The sequence below is a fragment of the Nymphalis io genome, chromosome 19 (assembly GCF_905147045.1).
Source record: "Nymphalis io chromosome 19, ilAglIoxx1.1, whole genome shotgun sequence".
In the NCBI taxonomy this organism is placed as follows: domain Eukaryota; kingdom Metazoa; phylum Arthropoda; class Insecta; order Lepidoptera; family Nymphalidae; genus Nymphalis; species Nymphalis io.
Genome location: NC_065906.1, coordinates 714,727 through 734,491, shown reverse-complemented (window position 1 = coordinate 734,491; position 19,765 = coordinate 714,727). Strand labels below are relative to the sequence as shown.

The 19,765-nt window shown below is 36.5% G+C and overlaps 1 protein-coding gene across 3 annotated transcripts in view; it reads right to left on the bottom strand.

Moving 5' to 3' along the window:
* The window catches only part of LOC126775888 (5'-3' exoribonuclease 2 homolog), a 125,987-nt gene that overhangs the window by 103,962 nt on the left and 2,260 nt on the right, over window positions 1-19,765 (bottom strand). The window contains exons 7-18 of one of the 3 annotated variants that reach the window (XM_050498046.1): window positions 19,330-19,509; window positions 18,785-18,976; window positions 18,064-18,150; window positions 17,560-17,750; window positions 17,130-17,298; window positions 16,768-16,857; window positions 16,194-16,350; window positions 15,502-15,697; window positions 15,033-15,229; window positions 14,565-14,669; window positions 3,137-3,242; window positions 448-3,094 (exon numbers count right to left, since the gene is read on the bottom strand). In XM_050498046.1, coding sequence (XP_050354003.1) covers window positions 2,815-3,094; window positions 3,137-3,242; window positions 14,565-14,669; window positions 15,033-15,229; window positions 15,502-15,697; window positions 16,194-16,350; window positions 16,768-16,857; window positions 17,130-17,298; window positions 17,560-17,750; window positions 18,064-18,150; window positions 18,785-18,976; window positions 19,330-19,509 — 1,950 coding nt within the window. In that variant the 3' untranslated portion in view covers window positions 448-2,814. Of the gene's footprint in view, window positions 1-447; window positions 3,243-14,564; window positions 14,670-15,032; window positions 15,230-15,501; window positions 15,698-16,193; window positions 16,351-16,767; window positions 16,858-17,129; window positions 17,299-17,559; window positions 17,751-18,063; window positions 18,151-18,784; window positions 18,977-19,329; window positions 19,510-19,765 lie in introns of those variants that run through there. The other 2 variants (XR_007669918.1, XM_050498044.1) reach the window with 2 other exon arrangements.

Here is a 19,765-nt window from a genome sequence, read left to right as displayed (position 1 = left end):
ATTATTTTATAAAATTCCGACTACTTACACAAAATATTGAATGTCGAATATTACTAAACTATTTTTAATTAATTTTTATTTAGTATAATTCGAAAAAGATGAAGTAAATTGCAATAATCATACCAAATGTATATGTAAATAATTGTAAAAATCATGTAATAAGAATAAAAAGAATTGAATACATAATTTTTTAAATATTTATATTATTCATTAAAAAAAAAAGCGTTTATAGAAAATTATATAAAACCGTAAACCATTATAGCAATTTATACATAGAAATTATTTCACATAATAAAAATAAAATATCTGTGACATTAACACAATTTACTTTATAATATATTCATTGCAATAGGAGACATATAGCAACACTGATCGATGTTAAACAGTCAGTTTTCAGTTATTGGCTGAAAACTTCTTCGTTCCAATTACACTTTATATCTGTCAACGTAAAATTATAATTAAAAGAATTAAACGTATAAAATATTGATGATTTATTATCTTTTAGGTTAGGTTCGTGTGTTTTTAATACAACTCAGTGACTCTTTTTTTTTTTAAATATATAAGCTAGCGCTTGACTGTTATCACACCTGATGGAAAGTGATGATACAGTCTAAGATGGAGCGCGCTTGCCTAGAAGATGGTGGTGGGAAAAACGGAGGTCGGGAGGGTATTCCAGATCTTACCCGTGCATATCAGAAACGAGGAAAAATTCCTTGTATTAAAAACAGTTTGCATCGTTCTGGTAACATTTATAACTCCCATGAGCCTTCTGGTGTTATTTATGCTACGCCTAGTTACTAAATACAAAAACGATTCGTTTTGCTAACGAGACTTAGATTAAGAAGTTACCGTTGACTTGTTACTGACGGGTCAGAATGCTGCGAGTAACGGTGTTCGACAATTCTACAATCAAAACAAAACGAATCGTTTTTTATATATAGTAACCAGGCTTTAGACAAATGTGAGGCGAAGCGATTTATATCGCCTTTCTTTCGTAAATATTAGATCACGTTAAATATTATTAAATGCTATGTCATTTCTGTAATCGGTGGTAAAGAGTGACTGCGGAGTGTCTACTGTTTCTTTCTAGAATCTACATTCGAAACCGATGGCAGCTTTACGTAACGATTTAAGTTAAATACAGAAACTTTGAATAAAAACATTATGTTATTTCGATGTTATGTTCAAACGAATGCGTCAAACGATATGTATGTATGTTCTTGAATTGTGTGCAGCCTCTGATTTATGCCTAGGCCTACAAGGCACCAGGCTTGGGGCCTGGCCAAAAATAATATAACTTTCATTATTCTAACCACTTCGGAATGAGGAAGGAGTATTCAAATGTCAAACTGCCTTGGGGCGTTTGATCGATTGTATGTAAAAATATTTGCACAAATACACCTTCAGCTAAAGGATAACTTTTTTGTTTGTATCTAATAAAATAATTATCGTAAATTTACGAACTAATAATACGATAAATAGTTTAAAAATTTTTTAGTGTGCGAAAATTCTCAATATTTTGATAAATTTCTTTTTCTTCAGACTTAATAGATTTATTTTACATATTTCATCGATATCAGTGTAGTTTGAAGCATTTAAGCATTCACCATATAAGCCATAGAACTTCTGGTCAGTCAGTCATAATATTTTCAACGCACTATTACCCGTCCGATTTAAGATGTTGTGACAATAATTACACTGGCTAACTGACATACAGCCGTACGTAATGTTAGGGGGTAGACCAATTGATGAGTAGGTGGTGACAACCACCCTACCATTAATATATTTAAAATAATATTATATAGGAAAAATACCTTTCGAGGTAATTTTTTTGACATTAATATAAGTTTGGAAATACTAGATAAAAAATTGACATATGTTTTTGTAGCGAGTACATATAAAAAACATTGTTTTTTGACAAATTTTTGTGCTGACTGTACATTTAGATATCAATGTTTAGATTTGTACATAATCGTTTTATTTACAACTTCCGTCACGTGTAATACATTCGTTCAAATGTATTATTATACATAGTTATCCAGGTTTCACATTAGTTAATATATATATATATATATAAACCTGCGTCAAAATTATACACTTAAAGTCAATAAGATATATTGATATATATCGATTTGAAATGGCTAACTATGAAGTCTAAAAAAAAAACAGTGTCCCATGGTGTAAGGTGCCTATCGTGCCCCACACACCCGAATGGTCAGGCATTTAAGCACATACACAGACCCTGAAAACATGTATATCCTTTTTTGGGCAGACGTGTAACATAGTTGAAATAGTGTACATATGTATTGTTATATATTTCAGGATGATATAACAAACATCGAGTGTAATTGCAAGTTAAGTCCAGTCCATCAAGTCTGTAGGAACGATCGTCAAATATCTGGCTATTATTTATTTATTTATTAAGGATCTCTAACAAATAATACACATTACATCGTGGAATAATTTTTTGTATGATAATGAATAATGGGTTGCAATCTTTTTAAGTTTAAGAAGTGAGTTCTTACAGATAAGCGCAGTAATTTGTACGTGTAACGAACTGACTCGTAGTTATAAAATATAGAAATTTAATTCTATTCAATATTGCCAACATCGAATTAAAAATAGTGGCAACACTGTCTCCAGCGTACTGAGATAGGAACAAATACAGTACATAGCCAGTTTATATTATAAATATTTTCTTTCATTTACTAACTATTTATATTACCATGTCTGTAAACTAGCAATGTTTCGTCTTTTTTTAATTTTAAATTTAATTATTATTACACTTTATTCAAATTAAAAAACTCGAGTCTCTCAACGCCACGTCGAGTTACCCTGGTATCTGTTTGAGCCGGCGTTGGGTCTCTGACTGTTGTAACTGCTCCCCTGCCCGTGGCTGGGCGGCCCTTGCTGGTCGCTTCCCTGCCGTTGATGGTGTCCCTGGTGGCCGCTGTATTTGTTTTGTGTTGAAGAATAACCGTGACCTTGATTATGGGAATATGATCGGCCGTGCGAACCCTGGTTCTGTCGGTAGCCTTGGTTTGAGCCGTACCTATCTTGGTTCGAGCCATACCTGTCTTGGTTCGAACCATATCTGTCTTGGTTTGAGCCGTATCTGTCTTGGTTTGAACCGTACCTATCTTGACTGGGCTGGTAACCAGAACGGTTGTACCCTTGATTGCTATGGGATATCTGATGCGGCACATATCCGCCTCGGTGTGGTCCAAACGACTGTGAACGATCTGTAATGATAACGAAATATAAATAAATTAAATACTATTCAACCGTATTCGTCACAGCCTGTGAATGTCTCACTGCTGGGCAAAAGGCCTCCTCCCCTCTTTTTGAGGAGAAGGTTTGGAGCTTATTCTACCACGCTGCTCCAATGCGGTTTGGTAGAATACACATGTGGCAGAATTTCAGTGAAATTAGACACATGCAGGTTTCCTCACGATGTTTTCCTTCACCGTGAAGCATCAATTAAAATCACAAATTAAGCACATGAAAATTCAGTGGTGCTTGTCCGGGTTTGAACCCACGATCATCGGTTAAGATTCACGCGTTCTTACCACTGGACCATCTCGGCTTTTTTACGACTGGACCATTTCGGCTCGTATTAACATCGAATAAATTCATTTTACGGTTATAAGTCAAACTTTGATAGAATCGATTAAACATTGAAAACAGATACAATAATGCATTCATACAATTATGATTTCAAATCAATAAATAGATATAAAGCTTTTTGTTTGTTTATGTTTTATACTCCAGTTTATATTTGCATTGAAACTTGTAATAAAATCGCAAGCCACGCACACGTTCAAAGGCGCCCGGTCACTTATATAAGCCGTTCCATTAACGTGTTCACATTTCGGCTGCCCTGTATAGCCGCGCCTCGTGCACGACCTACGAAATCTGACTTTTGACGTGTAAACATAAGGTATTCCAGCTCTTGTAAACACAAAACGCGACGCAACACTCGACGGCTTAAAACCGCTTGCAAATCGCACGGAGCCAACCCGTGTGAAACCGTCGACGAGTGTTTAATCGTTCGCTTTGTGATGCACTAATATCTTGCGCGCGGATCTAGGGACGTGTGAAGCGGCTTTATGTTTCATTTATGAGGTGAGCGAACGGTGTGAAAGGTTATTATGTATATGATTGGAGAGGCACTCGAACGGCTGTGATGACACCTCGTCAAAGGTAACATTTAACAATAATTTCTTACTTGTACCAACACGAATGTGTACACCACTACACCCTGGTACATCACTCGACCTACATACTGCTGAGCAGGATTCATAGCAATGTATTCTCGTGCGAAGGACGAATGGACCGGTCCATCAACTCTGAAGACGTAATATGTTCAGTTTTACGGTTGAAGTCATTTAGTAATGTGCGAAAACATTGATACATAAACTAAAATATGATAAATAAATATGCAACAATGAAATGACAAATAAATTAAAATAAAATCTTGTTTTAAATAACTCAAAATCACTTATCATTCTAATATATTATCATGATATCTCATTTTATATGAAATATTATTTTTTCGAAATATTTTAGCGTCTTTGATATTAATAAATAATAAAATAGTTATAAATAATATCGTTGACGAAAAAAATCGCATCGTACATTTGTTATTATTTAATAAAGCAAACCTCCTAGAATATTTAACACTTTTTGTAAAATTTACATAATTATTTACATAACTCTAAAACACTAAAAATAACCTCAACGTAAACATCTGTATATCAAATAAGCGAACAATACAAATTTTCGTACGTTTGTTTGTATTTATTATAAAAGGATGAAACATAAATCATTTTAATGGTACCGCGAAATAGTCATGCACAAAAAAATGGTAAAATTCTCGTCCAAAAATATATGGCGGAACTTTTTTACGCGTACGATACGAGTATTTGTATATTTACAGAATTTCGTAGTTGAAAAACGATAAAAAAATAAAAATAGTTTTCGATATTCGAATCAATTCTAATTATAAACTATTTGCTTCACATCCAGCTACTTCTATCGCTGTGTTAAAAACGGCTTATTCCAAAGAGTCAGGGAGTGGGAGGTCTGTACAAAGTTTTGGATCTAAAAGGATTTCCCGCGATATACCCGCGACTCAACCGATAGCTTACTTTAAGCTTAGCGCTCCTACAAACAAAGCTTCGTTCAAACACTTGTATGGTTTTAACGGCGCTGGCGAGTGCGGCTTTCAGAGTTAAATATAACAAGTACATGCGTTCTTAGATACGTCGCAAATTATTTAACTATTATTAGGTCTTTTAGACGTCTATATGATTATTAGTAAAACAGTAACAGTTCAAGCCTGTGAATGTCTCACTGCTGGGCTAAGGCCTCCTCTCCTTTTTTGAGGAGAAGTTTTGGAGCTTATTTCACAACGTTGCTCCATTGCGGGTTGGTGATTATTAGTATCCATGAATATTTCATCTTTTTACTAACATCTCGAAGAGTGAATATCACGTTTTCGTATGTTTTTCACACTATACGAGACATCATTACACTCTAACACATCTCAGTTGATTACTCTCACACGCGAGCATTCGCAGCGCCTAGTTAATCTTTAAAAGGCACGTGATAATTCAGATAGTCCCCACTCGCCTGGAGTTCTTGCCATTTATAATTATGCTCTCGCTCCGAGTGCGTAACGAGGCGTCGCCATTAGGTGCCATTGTCGGAGTTGGCGCCCAACGTGGGGCGCGGATCTATGCTACTGCCTTCATTATAACGTACCGTACAATTTTTTATGTAAGCTTCATGTGTATGAATGGAATTTTCAATTTGGACGAATTTTAAAACTTAGTTAAGGTGTAATGTTATTATTTTCGTTTGTGGTATATTTACTTTTTTATAAGTGTTAACGAAGTGTTACTGGTATGTTGAATACAACGTACCCGCGGTATATGAAATAATAGATTATTATATATCGACATGGATATTATATATATATTTGAACGTAGATTTTCTATATCTTTAAAAATAAATAAATAAATTGAGGAGAATTCAAAATAACTGACTCTTTTTAAGTTAATAAGGCCATTTGCGAGTTACCTACACCAAAACAACCTTTTTTTTTTTGACTACCGCTGTTACATATTAGCCTAAATATTTTATATTATATATAATTGCCTATTTCAATTACATAAGTTAAAAAGGTAGATTTAAAAGGATTTTTAGCCACAGTTTTCGCTGGTTTTGCAAGTATATTATAAAACAAATTAACTCAGCTACGTACGTATAATAAAGGAAGGTAAATCGATTTATAATACACATTTTACTGATCTGTCCGTCGATCATATTTTCGTAGATCATCTGTATTAATTATTTCAGTACCATATCCCTACAAACACTATATTTAAATACTAATTTATTAATGTGAACTGTTATTTTTACTTATTTCATTGACTGGAAACGGGCAAGTATATAGAAATTAATTAAAGATTTATCGAGATTTTTCATTTTAAAAATTTATTTTAATATGCACATTATATTCTGTTTGCAACGAATGTGTAGTTAAACATTGATTTCTCTCTTTCCTTCACCATTTAAATTATCACCGTATATGACCCATACGATACAAAAATGTAAACGAATTTAGGTTATATAAATTGCTACGGAACTCTACCATTTGCTCCACCTGACTAAGACTCGCATGAATTAATACTCACGGTGATGTCTACCGATTTCTTTAAACAGCAAAGTTTTAAAGGCTGCCAAATTTTAAAGCCGATGTTTGCTTTCATCGGAGCTATGTATAGCAATACTAAAAAAAAAATAAGCGTCGTCGTCGGAACACACATAATAGGCACCTAATGGACGCCGGCGCGACACATTCATCGCGTGAAAGCGTCGCAAATAAGAGCAATGGCGGCGTCACGTTCGCGCCAAAATTATACCAAGGACGCCCGACAGGCGAAGGAGGGAAAAACTCAAGGCAACGTATGAATATACTTTCACATGTATTTTATAAGCGGTCTCATACCAACTCAATCGTGATGGCGCATTCCTGCTCGTAGGTTCGTTTTTTTGGCCATTAAATTTATCTTTCGCTTTAATTTCGTACCGTAACATTTATAACTTCTTACACTAAGTATCTTTAATAAAAATTACCGACCAGAATTATTTATTTGTAGTTATCATTTATAAATTAACACATTTCTTAATTACGTATTTATTTCACTTTGTGCTTACGTCACATCAATTTAGTTTTTTTTATTACTCCGATTAAAGAAAACTTTTTGCCAAACGTGTTCAACACCACGTAAAATATTTACCTACTGACGCTCATCGTCCATTCACAAACTCTTTGACACAATTCCTAAATCGTTTAAAACTCGAAACATTCCCTACACATATCAAAAGGTCTCATTTGATGTAAATTAATACAAAGTCAGAACAAAGTCGCCTATCATCTTGAACGCGGATCGGCTCTCGACATGCCGAGTTCGTCACTAGACACTCGACAATTTCTTACTAAGAAAAAAAAAAATGGAAAATAAACGAGACGCCACGGCGGCCACTCGACCGTGGCAGGGAACCTGGAACTCGCAATAATTAGAGTCGGTGCCGTCGCGCGTGCTCAAGAGCGTAAGCCACCGAGGCCAAAGCATAACAGCGAAATAACAGTTTTTAGGGATCATTTCGGAGGCTGAGATAGCGAGTGACGTGCGAGATGACGAGATGACGAGATGTACTGGTACGAAACTATTGTTTGAAATTTATATATAGGAAGCACAATACTACTAAAGCTAATGACGACATGACGTTTCGTAGATATTGTGTTTGAATTTCGTGATCGTATTAAGCTGAAATTCAGCTCTGAATCGAATCAAAATAATCAAAATATTTTACGTTAAATCGATTTTAACGAGGTTCTATAGTTTTGAATCAAACCACCTTTTATTAACGAAAAACGAAGATGAAACCTACGTTACGCTTTGATATTAACGAGCTATAGTTCTAATTTAAAAAAATCTAATTGTGTAGTTTCTACACGAGATCGAGCAATTGTTAATTCCATGCTTTTTCTTCATTTATATTATAATAGATTGTATGAATGACATTTAGTTAATGGCTAGAATATTGTTAAAAGTGCAAATACCTTATTTATTTATTTAAGTCTCCGGCGGGTATTACAAACGCTTACACTAGTAGTTTTAAAATGAATCTATACGTCCTCCTGTTGTGGGAGAACAAAATATACAATTTGAGTATGTTAAACATAAAATTAATACAAATTAGCTTAATTAGCATAACGATTTATACTTGAAGTGATTAGTTTTATTTCAATTCTAAGAACACAATTCAATATCGATATATATCCAAATTACAATATATATTTGCATACATTACAATTTTTACACGAAATTCTCGCAAATAAGAAAAACGAGAAAGTAATAAATATTATATATTATAGAAAACCAAAAGCAGAGATGGCCCAGTGGTAAGAACGCGTGAATCTTAATTATGTGCTTAATTTGTGATTTTAATTCATCTCGTGCTTTACGGTGAAGGAAAACATCGTGAGGAAACCTGCATATGTCTAATTTCACTGAAATTCTGCCACATGTGTATTCTACCAACCTGCATTGGAGCAGCGTGGTAGAATAAGCTCCAAACCTTCTCCTCAAAAAGAGGAGAGGAAGCTTTTAGCCCAGCAGTGGGACATTCACAGGCTGTTACGATTATATAATTATTTATTCGTTTTTTAAATTCAATCTTATATACTCTATAGTATTTCTTATGAAATGAAATAATAGAATAATTTTAAAACACAATATTCTTAGCATCCCTTCAGCGATAATGACAATACGATATACGTTTTATCAATCATAACAAAAGTTGAGCTTTTCTTGTCAGAACCTCGATAGACTCTATAAATAAAACTCTCCACAAACACGAACATGAATTGATAGTGATATGATAGTTATAAATGAATGTTATAATGATTATGTTCAATGTCAACCGACATTGAACATAATCATTATAACATTTAAAGTATACACGCTTTAAAATCGTGTATCAAAGTAAATGTATTTCCAAAATTTAACGAGTGAGATACGAATTAAGACCTTAACACTGTTCGTAGAAAAAAAAACATGTTAACGAAACACAAATGGCGCTTTAAACAATAGTATAGATTAAATTCGTATATTTACAGAAACGTCAATTTATAAATCAAATAATCGTATTCAATTAAAGAAACGCGTAGTTCGGGGGTGTGTATAATTAGGGCACGTGCCACCCCCCGCCGTCAACAACTGTGTTTAAACAACACGAATATAATATTTATTGCTTTCGTAATAAGGGCTTCGATAGCAGCTTTGTTTGCTTTAGATTTAATTGAAGTCTAAAGAGAGATTAATTGGAAGTCAAGTCGAAGGTTTCTGTAGGCTGTGATTTAAAAAAAACAAAAGGTTGTACTAAGTGGTAATAAGACGCATCGATGGTAATAAGGGAAATGTGTAGGAAAACCCCTTGTTCTATAGCTGGGCAAGACTATTACGTTATTTTATTAACTATTTATTTATTTATATTGAATTAGTAAAGCCGCATGACCAATGGCAGTAGGCACTGTCAACTTCCAGACTTCGGATATGCTACTGATAATTTCTTAATAAAAAATTCCTGTTACTTTTAATTTGTCCGACCTGGGGTTGGAACCTTGGTATTTGCAGCCTTATAAGCTTGCTGCTTGATCAACAAATCATTTATGATGACATGTAAGTATGTTAACTATAGTGAAAGACAAAAATTCAAACACTTTAAAATAAACACATACCAAATAACTTCTAATAAATAACTCGTTATAAGATTGAAACACTGGGAAATAGCTTTTTTTCCCTTTCCATCGCTCCAATCATAACAAAAAGTTTAATACTTCCGATCGCACTCTAAAATATTATAAAAACATTTATAACATCAAAGAGGTTAAGAGATGTCTTAACAGATTAAAAAAACGAAAAGTAACCAAAAAGTATTAAAACGCCTTCGACACCTGGATAAAGGCGATAAAAAAAACTATATATAAGAAAAAAAGCGATACTGTAGCGTAATCCTCTCCAACCGGATAATAGGAAGCACTTGAGCCGATCGACCCGTTATTTAAAAAAAAAATCGCTCCTATTGTGCTCGCAACCCCCGATAATTATTATTTTCATAGTTGGCGACACTGCGTCGGACAATGGCGTCCCTTCGTACTTCCTGTTTGCTTTCGCGCGCTATTACACGTCAATGCATCGCGGGACGATAGGCCAATTTGAATTTCTTATTTTGTATAATGGATTCTTTTCAGCGGCATTATTGCTTGTAATTTTATTTCTTCTGTGTTCGATGTTTGACAACGATTACACATTCTGTTGTGTAATGGATACACAAAACAGTTTTATCCGATGATTGCGTCTTGTCAGCCAGATTGTTATCCGACAAAAATAAGTGCTCTACAAAAACTTCGGTCATTTCCTAATGACACTTTTTTCTTTAGACAAGAGCAAGAGTACTCTTAAATTTGTAAGGATGTTTTAATAATGCATGTCGTTACAAAACGACAACCCTTTTATATTTGGGATACAATTATATATATAAATATAAAATATATATGTATATATATGTATGTGAGATTTAAAGTTCCGTTTCATAAAAACAAAGGTATTATGTATAGATAAAACCTCGGAGTATTTCTATTTTATTCTATAGCATTAATATCTATCTCTTGGACAAAGTCCTCCTTTCCTCTTGGCGCTTCCTCTGGTCTAAATTCCGGGTCAGGAAAATAAAAATGTGGTTATCCTGTCAAGAAATTTTCGTCAACATCTTGGAATTGGATAGTCAGAAGTGTTAGCGTTACTCCTGTTCCTCCCATCGGCCTATGAAGCCGCAGGAATAAACTGCACATGTTTTTGTACACTCACGAGCGATGCATATAATATATCTTGTTGTTGAGAAGTCACTGTCACCGAAATCATTCGGAAAATCATCATCATTATATAAAATGAAAAGTTTGCAAATATAGCTATAACATCAATCCATCGTATTGCTCTACAATGGAATCACAATACACTCCCACATCTATCCTGTACTAAAAAGGTTTAATTTCCGGATCGATTGAGGGTTAACCGTAAACATTAACTGAGCGTCCACTGCTTATGTCCAAAAAAACCCTGCCTTTTCCCTGACCATTATATTCATTGAACAACATATATATATATATACAGTACAGTACAGTACATTAACAGCCTGTTAATGTCCCACTGCTGGGCTAAGGCCTCCTCTCCCTTTTGAGGAGAAGGTTTGGAGCTTATAATAAGAAGTAATCCAGTTATGAAGAAAAAAAAATTGTGATAATGTGTGTCTTTCCAAACTTGGCAAAAATGTTAATAGGATTAAGGGTAGAGCGGATTAGCAGAGCGGCCCTATTTTACAATCACTGGGAAATTTTGAAACGCAAACATTGTAAAATCTCAATCTTTCCTGACTTTCCCTATCCACTTGAGCTTCCCTGACTTCTCACTGACTTTCCTGGTGGCGGACACAAGTGTTTAAATAATAACATCGTTGGATACAAAGGTCTCACTAATAAAAATGGCTTCAATTCGCGTGTTTTGTATAAAGCTCCTAATTTTTTCGTTCATTGGTTATGACGCAAAATCGTTTCCTCGAATATTTCCACGTACTGTACGAATGTTTCCCTGCTATGTCAAGGTCTTAAAATCGATAATTTTAATGTTATTCAGGTCAAATTTTTAATAATGAAAAAAAGCTACAGATGAAGATGACGTCCTTCTTCACCAGTCTTCGCCTTATGAGCTAGCAACAACGACCAAAAAAAAACAACATATAAAAACTAATAAAATTGAGATTTTACAATGTTTGCGTTTCAAAATTTCCCAGTGTTTGGTACCCTTAGTCCTATTGACATTTTCGCCATGTTTGGAAAGACACACATTATCACATATTTTTCTTTCTTCATAACTGGATTATTTCTTTTAAAAAGGGCTCGAACGAACAAGTCGGCAGTAAAGATACCACAGCACACGTGTGACATCTCTTAGCGCTAGCGAACTCGCTCGGTACATAACGTTCGCGCTAGCACAATACTTAAGTAACGTAAAAAAACACGATCGGATCTAGTATTATTTATCAAAGACAATGAGCAGCCGAGTTTCCGCGACAGTTCGCATCGGGGCACGCTAATTAGTACCTTCAAGAGCCGAACAAAAGACCGATCAACCAGACAAAGCAGTCTCCGCTAATTGGTTCTCTATTTTCATTATTTGAACTTAATATTCATGACAATACGGTTCAAAATGGATATCGTTAACAATAGATTTGTATTGGAAATATTCTTTTTTTTTTTTTTATTAACGACGATTTTTTTTTTTCGTAGCTTTAATTGGCGATAATGTGCATAGCGTTTTTCTTACGAGCTCATTTACTAGAGAATATAAATACCTCATTTTAAAATAAGGTAAAATTTTCTTATCATATGTACAGTGTCTTTTAACTCACTAATAAAAAGAAGGCGCTTATCAATACGTCTTTGTTCTTTCAATGTTGGACATTGTTAAGTATTTATTTGTAGAATAATTTCGTAACAAACATTATATGTGGCTCTACCATAAAACCTGAAAATTTCACTTACAATTGAATTTGATTTAATAAAGCTTGGCATATTCATTATACATATAACTTAACCCTTCAACTAAAACACGCCGATTCGAAATTTAAAGATTGAATAACTATCAAAGTGTAAGCTGACATACATCCTTCGTTATAATTGGAACAAAATTTAAAAAATAATGTCTATAGGCGGTGGAAACCACATATCATCGAAATTTGTCACTCTGTCTACCTATAATATTCGAAGCCGAGGCACTTTCATAATCCTATGGGACGGCTATCCGATAGGACCGGAAAAACTTCAGGCTTAACCGACGGCTTAACGTGCTTTCCGAGGACGGGAGTGTACACACTTTCAACTTCCAGACTCCGAACTGTTCTGAGAATTTTTCGATAGAAAATACCAATAATTTTTAACGGGCCGACTTGAGTTTTGAATCCAGAATCTAAAGATCTGCGGCCTTATTTAGCTCATTATATAATTTTATATAAAATTATATAGCTACATTATGTAAAGTCGTCCGTTACACACTTACATCGTACAATATCATAATTAAACCCAATATAAATAATCCTACCAATCACATAGGTAGTTCACGAGCAATATCAATCAGATGACGTCAAACGTTCGTTTTGTTTTCAGCCAAACAGCCGTCACTTCATGTACATAATTGCGTCACGTGACCTCCCCTCCGCGACGGATTGACGTAATTACAAGCTTCATTTATACTTCATATATAGAAGGGTACGAATTTTATTACTGAATATTAAAAAAAAAAAAAAAACAACCAATCCCAAACGCGATATCGTATTTCTTATCATAAAACTAATATCACACATACATATAAAAGTACATTTCCCAAAAAAGAAAAATATTTCAAATTTGATTGTTTCAAATAATTTGTCCGGATATTTTCTTGCGCAACGTAACGTTGTGACCCTTATTACTATGGGGTTAAAGCATATTAATTTTTCTGTGTTATTATGTATCTTTACTTCGAAATGTCGAGATGGCCCAGTGGTTAGACCGCGTGAATCTTAGCCGATGATCGTGGGTGGTGGGACCCGGGCAAGCACCACTGAATATTCATGTGCTTAATTAGTGTTTATAATTCATCTCGTGCTTGACAGCGAAGGAAACCTCGGGAGGAAACCTGCATGTGTCTAATTTCATTGAAATTCTGCCACATGTGTATTCTACCAACCGGCATTGGAGCAGCGTGGTGGAATAAGCTGCAAACCTTCTCCTCAAAAAGGGAGAGGAAGCCTTAGCCCAACAGTGGGACATTAACAGGCTGTTACTTACTTCATAATGATATAAGATAAATTTAAAATTATTGTTTTATTTATTTTTAAGTAAGGCCTTGTATATTTAGATTAAGTGTAAATTAGTTAAACTTCCCTTTATGTAGAACAATGTAACTTTATAGGTCTGTTTTGAGTAATAAAGTATGTTAAATCCTAAAAAAACTTTAAAAATTAATATCTTGAGTTATATATAGATCTATCTAGTTTGACTGTATTTCATTTTGGCCAAATGATATTACTTGATGGTAGGGCTCTGTTCAAGTCCGTTTAGGTAGGTACCACCCTTTCGTCACCTTTTCTACCACCAAACAGTAATACTTAGCTTTGTTGTGTTCCGGTTAGAAGGGTGACCGACCTAGTCACACCAGGCACAAGGGACATAACATCTTAGGTTGGCGGTAGCGCATGGTTGAAGTAAGGAACGGTTATTATTTTTCACGGCGCCAATGTCCATTGGCAGTGGTGACCGTTCATCATCAGGTGGTTCATCTAGCTACATTATAAAAAAATCGGTATTCGCAGTGTGTAAATATTATATGGGTGCGCAGTGTTGTTTGAGGTTAAACATAAGCATATCGGAGAGCAAGTGCGCGCTCGGTACTGACTGTGCGGGGGCGGCACGGAGGCGTAGTGCGCGCGCGGCAGGGCGTGGCCCAGCATGCGGTGGCCGGCCGCCTCCAGCGACGCCTGGCTGCTGGCGCGCACCATGCCTGCGCACCAACACCACATCACTTGGGGCACCTTTGGGGTCGCCATTACGAAGAATATGGACTGAGGTGACAGTCAAGTGTCGGCCGAGTGACGACTTTTCGTTGGACGTGAGATCTTTCTCGGCTCATATTATTTTTATAAACCACAATTCATATTGACTTGACAAATTTATAAAAAACAAGTTATATTGACTTTAATCGAAAGTACGAAACGGTTAAATGAACTAGTTCATCGATATAATTTGAAAAGTACTACATAATTAAAAAAAAAAGAGTTAGCTGACATCAGGTAACGGCAGCCATCCCTGAGAAGGGTTGGCGCAAGGCAGGAGGCACACTCCGCCGACCGGAGTTGAAGCTCACCGATCTGCGGCCTCCAGTTCCTGTTCTGCTCGTGGCTCAGGTTGCCCGGCTTGAGCACCCGCGCGGGCTGCTGGGCTCCGCGCAGCCGCCGCGCCGGGAACACGAACTCGTCCGGGTACTGCGGGTCCTGGAACCGCACGCACACCACGCGGTTGCCCAGCACCGGGCTCAGCCCGATCACGGGCGACGACAGCTGCCTGCACGGGACACTCGCATACAATTCTAGATCCACCAAAGCGTTGACACTCACGCGTCTCCGAATGTTTAGTTGAGATTCCTTACATAGAGAAATCTCCCTCCACTTCTTACATGTAATCGTAAACATGTATCGAATATTTTGTTAAGAAGTTTGCTACTTGAATAACTTTGTGAATGAACGAATGAATTAATGACATCACTCATATTCATATTAAACTTTGCAGCTCCATATTATTTCTTTCCACTGCGTGAAAAAAAAGCGAGGACTCACCCGCCCGTGCAGACGTTGTCGACACTGAGCATGACGTCCCCCCGCACCCCCTCGCAGCGGAAAGGGTAGCGCTGGTCGGCCTCGATGAGTCTCCGCAGGTCGTCGCCGGCCTCCGTGTACAGCGCCAGCAGGAAGTCGTAACACTTGTTAGCGGGAGACACGTACAGGCGGTCGTGGCCCTTGGTGTTGCGTTGTTCTGCAGGCGAATAATTTAATTTATGATAAGCGATAATGCAGCGAAAACCTGACAAACATTCTTTTGCTTTTCTCTACCTTGTAGGGCCTGCATAAATGAAAATACATTTAAGTGTCAATTTTCAAGTCTTTTTAAAATAAAAACTTTACTATTTATTATTATTGTACATATATGCGATTATAATTCATCTCGTGCTTCACGGTGAAGGAAAACATCGTGAGGAAACCTGCATGTGTCTAATTTCACTGAAATTCTGCCACATGTGTATTCCACCAACCCGCATTGGAGCAGCGTGGTGGAATAAGCTCCAAACCTTCTCCTCAAATAGAGGAGAGGAGGCTTTTAGCCCAGCAGTGGGACATTCACAGGCTGTTACAGTTACGGTTACGGTACATATATGTATTGTATCAATACAGTTTCTATGTATTTTATAAATCAATTTCTTTTAAGTATAAATCTTTATATTTTGATAAAAAAAATGTATACAAAAACTCACTTTCTGCTTGCGTCAGTTCCTTGTAGTACGGTTCCAGAGCTTTGAACAGTCTTGTCTCGTCAACGAAGGGTAGCAAGGCGACTCCTTGCCACGCGAACTTCTTACCATTCAAATCGATCTTAAAGTCCGTTGGATAAAAGTCGATTATTGGAGAAAACTAGAAAAAAAACAGATGTTTTAGAAATTGTTATATAATCTGTGAAAACTAGCAATCTCTCAGATCTTAAGGGCAATTAGGAGTGAAAGGAGATAAAATAAGTTTTTATTAAACTAAGCTAGCTAACTATAGGAACAATTAATAAAATAGCTATTAAATAATTATATCATGTGTAGCAATATATTGCGATGCTAATGTAAATAATATACACCTAATGTGTTTAATTCTGTTTTACATAATCTCATACTTACAATATAGTATGAGATATAATTACTTACAATGTCTATGGGCAGTTGTGACCATGTGTACTAATCTACTAAAGGTTCTGCTTCTACTGAGAAGTGGCATAAGCAAGAGGAGTATCTACGCTGGTAGATGATGTCTACTAAAATAAACGTAAGGCTGTTGTATACGCACGGGGTCGCTCATGAGCGTGGCCCAGGGCTGCGGCACGTGCTGCGCGCTGGCGGCCGGGAACACCCCCATCAGCTGCTCCAGGGGGCGGAACTGCACACACGGACACAGAACATTGTACTACACTTTGTATAAATTAATTAAATCAATCGAGTTAATTGTAAAAAAAATTATCACTATATTTTAATATTGTTTTATTTTACTTTAGACGCAATAGTAATATCCTAAATCTCATCAGCAATTATGTCATATACATATCTAGTTGCGTGTCGGAGCGAAATACAATTAATCAAATCAATAAGACTTTTTTTCTTTCTATTATAATTTCTAATAATTTTGGTAAATTAAAAGGAGACAAGACTCACGGGTTGCGTGCCCTTCTCGAACTTGGTGGACAGTCCCTGTATGTTGACGAAATCAGAGGCGAAGGGCGCGTAGTGGTAGGGGAAGTACCACTTCCAGCTTGCGCAGCCCTGGTAGTAGTAGCGGAGCACCCAGCACAGGCCGCGCACGTACTGCAGCGCCACGCGGTACCTACGCAGTATTCGTATCAGTCACGTCACAACTCTATACTGATTTATAATTTAATCAACGTTTCCAACATTCGATTATCGTTAAACCCTTAAGATATTTTTTTTATATCTTCATCGTCTAATGGTGCAATGTACATCCGCACAGTCAACGGTTTGCTCATTTGTCATGTAGGAAGAGAATATGATTAAAAAAGTTGACGTCTCCATCAACAAAACGTATTCAAAGCGAGTCTACTGTAGGAGTAGGTCCAGTCGCACGCACCGGAACTCGAGGTTGTCGCGCGCCACCTCGAACTTGCTCTCGTAGTAGCGCTCCTTGAAGCCCTCCTCCCACAGGCGCACCTCGTCGTGCGCGTCCGCGTCGCCCGCGTCGTCCGCGCCGTCCGCGCCGCCCGCGCCGTCCAGCCCCGCCGCGCTCGCCGACCGCTTGCGCCCGCGCGCCGGGCCGTCGCGCTACACACACACACACATTAACTACCTGGACCCTGGATGACGTCATCTATGTTATCGAGCTTCTGAAGTCAAATTAGAGGCCATATAAGTAGTTATATAAAATTTTATTGCATTTAAATATAGATATTAATCAACAACTGTTTGTCGTAATGTACATAAGATGTATACATAATATACATAAGCAGAGCTATTAGCAAATCGCATGGAATATTTATATCTAAGATTTGTTTATCTTAACTCCTCATACCCTTGGAACACAGTTTATACATTCATGTATATCGATATACATACTACGTTACGAGACTGGACTCACCTGGGCAACAGCTTCCATTCCGGCCCGTCTTATATTAGCGGCTTCTTGACGAGCGTTCTCCACTGTTTTCGAAGCGCCTCCTAGCGGCTGGAAAAAAGAAGATATATTTTCAGTTTCGGATACTTGTTAAAATTGGCTCGCATGGCATGCATAAAACAATTACTATAATAATGAGTTTATTATGATACCTAATACCTAGCATTGTTTGATCAAATTAGAAAATTTTACAAACGTCCAAAAAGTCATCCAAATATAAATTTTCCTTGCAAATTACTTAGAATTATTAACACTAATATTATTCATGTGAAAGTATTGTATTGTGTCTGCCTGTTTCAAGATTAGGCCACTGTTTTGATGAAATTTGGTAAAAACAAGCTTAAAACTCCCAAGGTAATCCATAAGATACTTTTTTAAAACTATCATCCACGCGAGCGAAAACTAATACAACATATTTGCCTATTTACTACACAATGTAACCCGAGGGTGTGCAATAGGGCGACAAGTCTAGAGAACTAGTCACCATTTTTACAGCAGATTAACGATGTATGGTGTAAATAATATTTATATTAACTGACAGACACATTATCAATATCTGGTTGACCACTTACCGTGAGGTGGCTCGTTGTATCAGGCTTCAAGATAGGTTTAAAAAAAAGAGCAACTTCTTCTTAAGCTATTATGCGCGTTTAAGATTTGATTGAGGAACATAATTATAACTCACCGCTGGTGCAAACTGCGTATTTTCCAGTAAGCTAAAGTTGACCTTCTGTTGTTTCTTAGCCTTCTCGCGCGCCTTGAAGCTCACTTCATTTTGGTGTCTCCGGCGGAAGATCTCGTCCTCGACGCGGCCCAACTCGTCCATTATAACTTGAACTCGATCTAAGTTCACATCGCCCGAATCCGTGATCCAACCCTGAGGAGTATAAATTTATTAAAATCCAATCATAAATTTAAGTTATTTCTCATTGTTATCAAATAAACAAAAGATTTTTTAACGTAACTATTTATTGTGACTCCACCGTTTAAAATATTTCCAATAAAGACCAATGGGCAATCAGCCGCTTAATGGTAAGTGGTCACCACCACACATACCTTACATCAATAATGTACCACCAACCTTGGCAATTAAGATATTATGTACCTGAACTCAACAACACTACATACTGTATCGTAGATTATCAGATGAGTCGGTGGTACCTACCCTGAAAAGCTTGCACAAAGTCTTCCTACTACGTAAATAAAGTAATTCAATAAGGTCGAACATACTCTGGTCTTGTAGACGCATTTTTTGTATAGGTTGACGAGCCGATCCACGGCCCCCTCCCTGATCTCGAGACTGGGCAGATGCGGCAGGAAATCGTTGCCCACGAAGAAGCACATGAACACCCAGTCGTCCAGGGCACGCTCAAAGTCGTAGTCAAATGGGAGGTTGGGCATCTGCAGCTCCTATCAAACATTTCATATAATAACATTTGTTGCAGTTGTTTGTAATAATTAATTAATTGTTTTGCTATTGACAAACTTTTGAGCAATATAAACAAATACTTTCACATTTATAATCTATAATATTATCAAACAGACAGAAATAATACGAAAGTCTATCATTAAAGCTACTAGGATCATATTTTAACAAATTCATAATCTTAAAAAGCTTTAAAAACAATTATTTATTGAGTTAAAATCAATCATAAGTTAATTGTTA